This window comes from Gossypium hirsutum, chromosome D10 (genome assembly GCF_007990345.1).
Source record: "Gossypium hirsutum isolate 1008001.06 chromosome D10, Gossypium_hirsutum_v2.1, whole genome shotgun sequence".
NCBI lineage: Eukaryota > Viridiplantae > Streptophyta > Magnoliopsida > Malvales > Malvaceae > Gossypium > Gossypium hirsutum.
Genome location: NC_053446.1, coordinates 47,026,969 through 47,037,680, shown reverse-complemented (window position 1 = coordinate 47,037,680; position 10,712 = coordinate 47,026,969). Strand labels below are relative to the sequence as shown.

Genomic DNA, 10,712 nt, shown 5'->3' with positions numbered 1-10,712 from the left:
TTATATTATGTTTTATTTGTTAAATTTAAACTTTAAATATACTTTTAAGGATAAATAAAAAAATATTATTTAAATTAATATACTTTTAATCAAATCAATTTTATAGTGAATCGATATTTTTCACCACGTTTATCCTTTTCTGAAGCATTAAATTTCAAGATAGCATCACTCAATCTCGGGCATATTAAATGTTAAATTGGTTTGCTACCATCAAATCTTATCTATAAGATAAAAGTAGCATAATGCTTCTAGAAAATAAACCAAGTGAGAAACTATGGAAGTAATACTGCAGAAATCAATAACAAGGGTTTTAACAAACATGTTCATATATCCAGCTCGCAATTGAATAACATATATCATACATCCAATATTTTAAAGCAGTAAGCAAATCAATGACGAAACAAGGATAGCAGTAAAATATGTAATGCCCACCGGTGACCAAAAGGAGCCCAGAAGTAAGTTGCTTCAAGAAAACAACTCTCTTCCCCATAAACCTTCCAGCCAACAAAATCAACACAGTCCCTGGTGTAATGCTTGCTGTAAACAAATAAAAAACAAGTAAAAACCCAAAAATAAGGAACATTTCTTCAAAAATCTATAAAAAAATTTAAGTGCCTCAATAATGTATGTTTGATGGGAAAATTTATAAACAAATTCCTGCTCTAACTTTGCTACGGTAATCTCGAGAACAACTATGCTATCTAAAAGCTCCTAGGCCTGAAATCCAAGTTTCAAAAATTGAGAAAAGAACATAAAAAAAGAACAGAAATCCCACGGAAGGAGACTGACCTTATCCGGAAGCTTGCCTGGAGAACTAGAAGAAGGTGAACCACAATGTTCAACAGCACTTGCTAGAGCTAAGTGCAAATCGGTCTCTTCCTGCAACTGCTGCTGCAACTTTTTAACCTGTATCACCCAAGTGGTAGCATGTTGCATGAGAATGAGATATAAATCCTGCACAAAGCTGGCTGTTACCGGTAAGAAAAAAAAAGAAAATCAAAACATGTATATCATGATAACGGCATGTCATTCATTAGCAAAACCGTTAATTCTGAACGAGTAAACAATTGTTTCATGTTTTCATATGTCTCCCCTTAAAAGTCTATTGTTATGCCGATGCTTCTTTGCTTTCTAGTAGAATACATCAAATCAACCCTCGATAAGCTTAAGATTTATAAAGACGAGGAGTGAGAGTGATGTAGATTCGTAGACTAAAAACGAGTTCAAAAACCCTTACTTCTTGCAATCTCCATCTTTTGGGGGGGACAAAAACATAAGAAAGGGAAAATTTTCTAGAGAAATTGATTTTCGAACAAATACGCCAAAACAAATAATGAAATAGAATTAGAATCCTCTTACTTCTTGCTCAAGCTGGTATTTATAATTTCACATTTGTTGATTTGTCTCTTGTCCACTCCTTTCATGGGACTTACCATCCTGGTATAACAACATGATTTCAGAATCTAAAACTCTTTTCAACAAACCTAAAAAAATATATCATAAATTCATAATAAAAACCCTTGCTCTCTTAGTAAAATGACTTGCTCCAAACCTTACCACTCTTCAATTGTAAATACCCATTAATAGAACTTCTTCCCCTGCAAAACCATCAACCATACTGCATTCACCATTACAAAACCAGAAAAAAAAAGCAGAAAATGAAAAAGGACAAAAAAAAAGACCCACCAACTGATTGGTAAAATAAAACCCCCATTATAACCATCTCAAAAATGAAAAGCTATTAAACTAAAATATGAGCATGAATTTAATAGTAAAAACAATTGCACATAAAAGAATCATGTAAAACAAACCTTATTGGTGAGAATTCCTTTGATAATCTTGTAAAACACTTCCATTGCATATTTGTTCAACACAAACTCAAATGTTGAATATCCTACCATGGTACGATACAGATTTGCACAAACAGAAGCATAACACATTCATATCAAAACACCAATTTCAATAGGCTATGCCTAATTTCCAATTTTTCATATTTGGAATGCAAAGGCATATATAATTTCAACTTAGATATAGGTATAATAGGGAGTAAATCTATCTAATTCACTAACAGTATAAGCTATTAAAAAAATAAAGCAAGTAATACATAATTCCACAAATTTTCAAGTAAACTCAACAGAATAAATTGAAACAAATGTATATATATATTATAATCTCGCATTTCCAGATAAGGATTCCCTTGAAGGGGTCTTGGTGTATATCATTGAACCACGCCTTGTAAATGAACTACTTGGTTTCCTCACCTAATCGAACACAAGGTTAGTAAATAAATTAAAATTAACGATTTCTAGTTCATATATTTACCGGCAATAGGGCTAAATCTTCAATTTCTATAACGATTTATATGCAACAAATTAACAAAAATCAATGGTTCAAGTTCATGTATTTACCAATGAAATTTTCAATTTTTATAAAATAAGAGGATGGAAGTCTAACAAATTAAAGTTTCCAATGAAATTCAGACTTACACCATTAAGTAAATAAGAGTTTTAAACTATCGGAGATCAAAACAAATTAGCAAAAACCAACTGTTCAAGTGCATGTATGCACCAAAAACAGGATCAAATTTCCAATTTTTGCAAATTAAGAGGATCAAATTCTAACAAATTAAAGTTGCCAATGAAATTCAAAATTACACCATTAAGTAAATAAGAGTTTTAAATTACCTGAGATCAAAAACCCATTTTGGGTATAAACTTTTGTAACTATTTATTAAATCTGCAACGGCGTTTTGATGCTTTGGTTCAATATTAGCTGAAGCTTCTCTAAGTTCCTGCAATTTTAAAACAACAAAATTTAAAAGAATAAAAAAACAAAAGCTTTTTTCCAGATGGGGATTCAATGAGGCAAAATACTTGTTCATCAACGACGTTGATCTCACTGAGTTTACGAGCAAATTTCTTCTTAGAACTGCCCATTTCTTTTGCTTCATGAAAACTTTATCTGGAATGAATCTGGCAGCCTTGAAATATACTAATGAATGTCTTCTACATAAGAGAAGAATGATCTACTTGCACAACAGAATGCATGAAAATTAAGTTAGATTTAATAGATCTAAGAACAAAAATAGAATAAAACACAAAGGAGTGCATACATGTATGCAAGCATCAAAAGGAATTAATCCACAATGAATAAAACAAAGTTTCTGGACTTGTAAAATAACACCTTACCTTCAATTGACCAATGATACATAGAAGTTTGTGTGACTAGGCCAAGCATTTTTGGGGAAATCCATTTCCAAAATACAACCTAGACAAGAACCCAGGATGGTTTGATAAGCTCATGCAATCAAGTTTACCATCAAGGAAAAACAATAAAGGTCGAGAGCCCAAAATCTAATGGCAGAATGTAATAGAACCATTACAAAGAAAATTTGAGAAAACAAATGAATTTGACCTGTTCAGGCATCTGATGTGACTTCATTTTTGCTTTCATCTCTATGTTAAATATTTGCAAGTGATCTTGAGTTGTTCCCGGCAGTTGAGCTATAAAAAGCAATGTCAAAGATTATAAGTATGCTGCATAGATAAATACAAAATCAAAGGAAACATAATATTAGAGATATTGAATTCCTTCTCCATTAAATTGAAGCAAGTTACAGGAATATATGTACTTCACGACCTCTACTTCAAGCATATATTTCATTTCTTCGCGGACCCAAATTGAAGCAAAATTTTCTATACATATAGACCCGGAAATTTTTGTATCTGTGTCGTAATCTTGTTTAAGGTATTTTATATTACTATGAATTTTGTAATTGAGTCATATTCATGTTATTGTTCAATGTCGTGTCATATTTTATGTTGTGATTAAGTTATTTTTTCATCTAATATTGCCAACTCTCTATATGAAGAAACAAAAAACCACTCAACACTGCTGACAATTGTACCAGGCAAAGTAAACAAGCTGATGTGCAGATGCTGAACCGATCAGCATGCTGATAAAACAGTGGAGCAGAAAAGTGTTAATCACTATAAACACTGTAATTCACAAGCACTATGATGCCATAAGTAGGATTCTTCATTAACAAGTATCGTATCACATTCGTTGCTCATTTTAGAAGATGGAGGAACAATGCGACAGATTCCATATTGTTCTGCTCTTGGTCGTATGCTGGCTATATACTTCAAAGTATCTTCAAACTCCTGGAGAAACAAAATGAAACCAGTTAAGATACTTCAATTCTAAGTAGAACTCTAGATTTTACAAGCAAAAGTAACAAGCATGGCACGAAAAATTAAGAAAATTAAACAACTCAAAATATTGTAAGCAACATTAAGTACCTCGTCTGTTGGGTAGAACACAGGTACATCCTCAATATCTGGCCGACATGCCTCTTCTGGACGCCATCTTGCAGTTACCTGTTTCAACACTTGTTCCACTTCATTATCGGAAACTTTGCTTGCTTGTCCTATTCTCTTGTTCAACTTCATGTAAATTTTTCAGAAGTAACATTTGAAGACAATGGTTAATAAAGTAAAACATCATATCAATTATACATTCTAGAAAGCATAGTCCATCTGCTTTATAGTCACTGAATTACGCAACTCTACAATACAAAATAAACATGAAGTTATCCTACCAAAAAAACCTTAACTATAAGGGACTTCTAAGTCATTTCATGCATTTAAGATGCTGCAGCTATACAATGATAAAACAAACAACTTAACAAGGAAAGAAGAAACTAACTTGATTGAGCTTTCCATGATCGGGTTCATCTTCTGAACTGTTACCATATTGACCATAGTTTATCCAAGGTCGACGCCTCATAGACATTGACCTTGTAATCTTTGAACTTTCATCATTGGCCAACCCAGTTCCCTTTTCAACTAGAATGGCTCTAGTAGAGGCTGAACAACAGATCAAATTATCACGCTCATGTCTTTTAGTATCATGTGCCTCACTCTTTAAGGTAAACAATGCACGAGGCTCGAAACCTGGTGGAACTGATGAAATATCATCATTCTTTTCTTCAAGACAAACTCTCACAAGTTCCATCCCTATCCGTATTACTACACAAGACAATGGATGACAATTCAAAAAACTAAATTTTGTACGAGGAATAGATAACAAATTAATACAAAAGAGACCCACCTTAAAAGCTAGAGCCTAATCTAACAACATAAGAAAACCAGTTTATCAAAATTGTCAAAATTGAACAAATATCAAGTAGCTTTTTCACTCTTTCTTTCCTCTAAGAACTACAATCTCCAAGTAAGGAAATAGAGAACTAGCTACTCATAGCTCCCGTACTTGAAACTTGAAACTTGATGTTGTTGTATTGTAGAGCCTCTACATTAAACCCAATCGCTGCAAAAAGAATAGTTCAAAAAAATGGCGCATCGAAGCTGTCAGTCATTTAGAAAAAAAAAATGAAAACCCAAAACAAGAATGATAAAGAAGAATTGAGAGAGCAGCCGGCAAAGGCAAAGAATGATAAACAGAACCACATTAGCCAAAAAGAAACAAAACCGTAAACTTCTGGAATTTCGCTCCCTGTTACAGCCTTCGATTATGGACGTTGGCTTTAGTCGGAGAAAACAAACTGGGATTCTGATGTTTCGAAAACAACGTCCCTACACGGCAGTGACTTTGTTGTTCTCCGGTTATTGCCAACACCAATATGAACACTAATTAATTACTAAAAACAAAAACAATTTTATTTTCAAGCTGCTGTAACCTACCTTGCCTACCTTTTACATTGCTATTTATCATCTTCATTTTTCTCATTGACCGTCTTTGAATAATTTTTCTTTATTTCTCGATTTGATTCAATGGGGGAAGATGCTTCGGATCCTGTTGTATTTTTGCATGGCGACCTTGATTTGAAAATTATCGAAGCTCGATGTTTGCCAAACATGGATTTAATGGCGGAGCGTCTCCGTCGATGTTTCACGGTGTTCCTCGTGTGCAAAGCCTCGTGTACTAGAGGAAAGAAGAAGAATGATAAAGTTCGGGGTTTTAGGGGGGAAATTTGGGAAAAAATCAGCGCGAATTCTTTCTAAGTAAAATGAATTTTGTGGCGTTTTTATAAAAAACGTCGTTATTGCTTTTTTTGAAAATAACGATGTCGTTTTGCTTTGTTAAAAATTTTTATTTTATTTGTTAAAAATTATTAATTAAGTGATTTTATTTATTTATTAATTTTTTTAAAATCTAATATTTAAATATATCAAATGGTTTAGATTAAAAATTTTTAAATATAAAAGCATTAATTGATTGTATAAAATTTTTCATTTAACAAATCTCAAATAATCCTTAAATCCTAAACCATTTAATATATATAAAGTTTATCGATTATCTCTTAAATAATTTAAACTATAATCATAATTTTAATATATTAAAATTAATATTATATCTTTCACAATTATATAAGAAATTATTTAATATATAAATTAAAAAATACTAATTAATCTAAACCCTAAACCCTTATCCCCTAAACCATAAATCATAAAATATAACTCTAAAATCCTAAACCCCTAACCCCTAAACTTTAAACCCCAACCCTTAAACAATAAACCATAAACCGTAATTCCTAAACCCATAATCTATAAACCTTAAAATAGTAACTCTTAAACTTTAAACCCTAAACCATATACCCTAAACTATAATCATAATTAATTCAATATTTTAAAATTAATACTATCTATCTTACGATTATATAAATTAAAAAACAATCAGTCATGTACCCAGAACACTATAATCATTATTTTAATATATAAATTATTTATAAATAATTTAAACTATAATCATAATTTTAATATATCAATTTAATATTATCTCTTTTACAATTATATAAGAAATTATTTAATATATAAATTAAAAAACTAATTAATCTAAACCCTAAATCTTAAACCCCTAACTCTTAACCCTCAACCCCTAACCCTTAATCCCTAAACCTTAAACCCTAACCCTTAATCTATACCCTTAAACCATAAACCGTAACCCTTAAACCCTAAATCTTAAACCATAAAGTGTAAACCATAACCCCTAAACTCATAATCCATAAACCTTAAAATAGTAACTCCTAAACCTTAAGCTCTAAATCATATACCGTAAACAAAAAACCTTAAACTATAGAGACAATTAATTCAATATTTTAAAATTAATACTATCTCTTTTACGATTATATAAGAAATTATTTAATATGTAAATTAAAAAACACTCAGTAATGTACCCAAAAAACTTTAAAATTATTTTAAATAATAGTATTTTAATTTTTTCATTTTTAACAAATATTTTTCTATTTTTTTATTTCAAATTTATCCATTTTAACAAATATTCAATTAAAAATAAATTAAATTTTAATTAATATAAATAAACAAATTAAATAGTAATTAGACAGATAAATTGTTTTTGTGGCGCTTTCCCAAAAACGCCGCTAAAGACCAGAGCATTAGCGGCGCTTCTCCAAAAACGCCGCTAAAGACCAGAGCATTAGCGGCGCTTTCCCAAAAACGCCGCTAAAGACCAGAGCATTAGCGGCGCTTTTCCAAAAATGCTGCTAAAGACCAGAGCATTAGGGCGCTTCCCCAAAAACGTCGCTAAAGACCAAAGCATTAGCGGCGCTTTTCCAAAAACGCCGCTAAAACCCTGAGCATTAGCGGCGCTTTTTTAAAAAACGCCACTAAAGCCCCGAATGGTCAATCTTTAGCGGCGTTTTATGTAAAGCGCCGCTAATGCTCGATTTTTAGCGGCGTTTTTTACCTAAACGCCACTAAAAATGCCACTAAAAGCCTGTTTTGGTGTAGTGATTGGAAATCTCATCAATTTGAAGGTGCTAGGTATAAGTCAAAATCAACTATCAGGTCCCATTCCTATTGATATTGGGAGGCTTCAAAAGCTAACGATATTTGATGCTCTTATAAATTTTCTTAATGGGACTATTCCTTATTCTATTGGAAACTTAACAATGTTAACCAAACTTGCTTTAGATTTTAACAATCTTCAGGGCAACCTTTCTTCAAGTTTAGGTGAATGCCAAAATTTGCTTGAAATGGGTCTTTCTCATAACAACCTTGGTGGACCAATACCCCCACAAATACTTGGACTCCCATCAATGTCCATTTCACTAGACTTATCGTCAAACAATTTGACTGGTGACCTTCCTGTGGCAGTAGAACAACTAAAACATCTAAGTGAATTCCATGTTTCCCAAAACAGGTTATCTGGTTTACTTCCAAACAAACTTGGTAACTGTGTAAGCCTAGAGAAGTTGTTCTTGGATGGCAACTTGTTTGAAGGGCCCATTCCTTTATCTTTGAGTTCATTGAGAGGTCTTGAGGCACTGGACGTATCTAACAATAATCTTTCAGGTCGGGTTCCGGAATTTCTTGTGAGTTTTAGGGCATTAAAGTATTTAAATATTTCTTTCAATGATTTTGAGGGAGTGATACTAAGTGAACGAGTCTTTAAGAATGCAAGTGCTACATTTGTTGAGGGAAACAATAAGCTTTGTGGAGGCATCCCTGAGTTACACTTGCTAAGATGTAACTCGAAAACATCTTCAAACACTCCCCTTAGATTAATAATTGCAGTTGTTGTTGTGGTTTTAGGAGTGAGTTCGATACCGTTTTTTGTCCTCATCATGAGGTTTAGAAAGAAGAAAGAGCAACAACCGACAACAACTTGTGCAGAAAATTCGCTTCTACAGTTATCATACGTAAGCATCCTAAGGGCAACTAACGGATTCTCCATGTAAAATTTGGTTGGTTCAGGAAGTTTTGACTTTGTATACAAAGGTGTTCTTGAAGAAAATGGAGCATTTATTGCAGTAAGGTGTTTAATCTTCTGAATCGGGGAGCTTCTAGGAGCTTCTTGGCTGAATGTGAGGCCTTGAAGCACATTCGACACCGAAATCTGGTCAAGGTATTAACAGCCATTTCAGGTTTCGATTATCAAGGAAATGATTTTAAAGCCTTGGTTTATGAGTTCATGGAAAATGGAAGCTTAGGGGACTGGCTGCATCGATTTACTGGCATGCATGAATTGGAGACAACGAGAAAATTGAACTTCTTTGAAAGAGTTAATGTGGCCATAGATGTTGCCCATGCACTAGAATATCTGCACCATCATGGCTAAACATTGATCATTCATTGTGATATCAAGCCAAGCAATATTCTACTCGATGAGGAAATGGTTGGTCATATAAGTGACTTCGGCTTAGCAAAAATCTTTTTTGGAGACAAGCTTAACTATTCTACTAATCAGTCAAGCTCCTTTGGGTTAAGAAGAACTATTGGTTATGCTCCACCAGGTCAGTTCACTTGGTTCATTTCTTCCATTATTTAAAAGCAAAACATACAACCTAAAATCAATTTTTTAATATTCTATAGCTTTCTCTGAAATTATTTTTGTATATAATTTGTGATGATTTAATTGCAGAATATGGCATGGGAAGCGAGTTGTCAACAAAAGGTGACGTGTATAGCTATGGTATCCTTTTGTTGGAGATGTTTACCGGAAAAAAGGCCAATCGATGAAAGGTTCAAAGAAGGTTTAAGTATTCGCAACTTTGTTGAGGCAGCTTTGCCTGAACGAATGATCGAGATTATAGATCCCATTTTACTTCAAGAGAGAGTCAGAAGAGGAACAATTGTCGACATTATTCTTAGTGGGAACAACTTGAGAAATGATAGACATTTTTGGTGCTCGACTTCTATACTTGATATAGAACTTGCTTGTTCTTTTGAATCACCAAGTGAGCGTATGGACATGAGTGATGTTGTTATCAAGCTTTGTTCCATTAGGAACAAGCTTTATCCAACTCGATTACGTAGAGAGGGTCAAACTTAAATATGCTGCTCATCAACAGGTAATAATCTCATCTTAATGAACATTTCCCCTACTTTTGAGATAAATACTATGTTCAAACGAGATAAAGAAAGAATAAGAGATTACTTGGTTTTCTTATGTTGTAGGAACCTTAGATGCCATAAGGATGGAGTTGAGAGGCTTAGTTTAGGAAAAGTGCTTCTTTATTAATGTTTTGTATATTCAAATAAGCTAAAAAAGCTAGTAATGAAACATTTGGCTTTTTAGTTTTCAAGTGATAGTTTGGAAAATGAGACTAATAATGTTGTTGAATTTTAAGTCTACAACTGATTGTATGAGTTATGCTATTGGACATGTCAATATTGTGGAAATTAATAGTTTTTTTTTTGTTAGTAGGATTTGAAAGTATGTGATGAATTATTCAACATGGATACATGATTAATTTTAACTCTTTCTTCTTATAATTTTATAAAATAATTTATCAAAAAGATTTTCATCTTAAACCCAGGAATTCTTAAGTGATATTTGATAAATTTAAGATATTATTTTAATTTTTTAAGTCTAAATTGAGATCTCTTTCATCAAAAAAGAAATAAATATAATCTTATAATTAAAAATTATGTGGGTGAAAGGAAAAAAAATATTTAAACTCTATTTATAAATATTCGATCCTTTATTAAAAAAGGTTTTGAAATGATTTTCTCAATTTAGTTGATTTCAAGTTTACCCGTGACACCACCTTAATTAATCATGTTATAAATAAATATACATTTATGTACTTCAATAATAAAATAGATACAAAATTTCTAATATATTAATAGTAAGTTTTTCCCAAGTTCAACCCATCAAGTATGAAATATTAATACGACTTTTTTACTTACAATATTAATATGACTTTAGAAAATACATTTCACTTTTAT

The 10,712-nt window shown here is 32.1% G+C and overlaps 1 protein-coding gene and 1 pseudogene across 16 annotated transcripts; one reads left to right on the top strand and one right to left on the bottom strand.

Annotated features, from left to right (window-relative positions):
• Positions 1-265: 265 nt before the first annotated feature.
• Positions 266-5,985, bottom strand: LOC107915075 (putative lysine-specific demethylase JMJ16). 16 transcript variants are annotated; one of them, XR_005919424.1, is made up of 11 exons: positions 5,113-5,264; positions 4,956-5,030; positions 4,708-4,868; positions 3,415-3,503; positions 3,189-3,267; positions 2,874-3,025; positions 2,685-2,791; positions 1,558-2,261; positions 1,360-1,437; positions 790-906; positions 266-537 (listed from the first exon to the last, which is right to left on the bottom strand). XR_005919424.1 is itself a non-coding variant. In XM_041102402.1 (10 exons), exons 1-5 carry the CDS (start codon positions 5,746-5,748, stop codon positions 3,990-3,992), a joined length of 744 nt encoding a protein of 247 aa, XP_040958336.1. In that variant the 5' UTR covers positions 5,749-5,985; the 3' UTR covers positions 266-537; positions 2,685-2,791; positions 2,874-3,025; positions 3,189-3,267; positions 3,415-3,503; positions 3,908-3,989. The 16 variants fall into 16 exon arrangements, 2 of the variants coding, with proteins under 2 accessions (XP_040958336.1, XP_040958335.1); XR_001689182.2 differs by lacking the exon at positions 5,113-5,264 and having other exon boundaries at positions 4,956-5,106; XM_041102402.1 differs by lacking the exons at positions 790-906; positions 1,360-1,437; positions 1,558-2,261; positions 5,113-5,264 and adding exons at positions 3,908-4,163; positions 4,302-4,445; positions 5,272-5,328; positions 5,703-5,985 and having other exon boundaries at positions 4,708-5,030.
• Positions 5,793-9,813, top strand: LOC107915516 (probable LRR receptor-like serine/threonine-protein kinase At3g47570; annotated as a pseudogene).
• Positions 9,814-10,712: the final 899 nt, after the last annotated feature.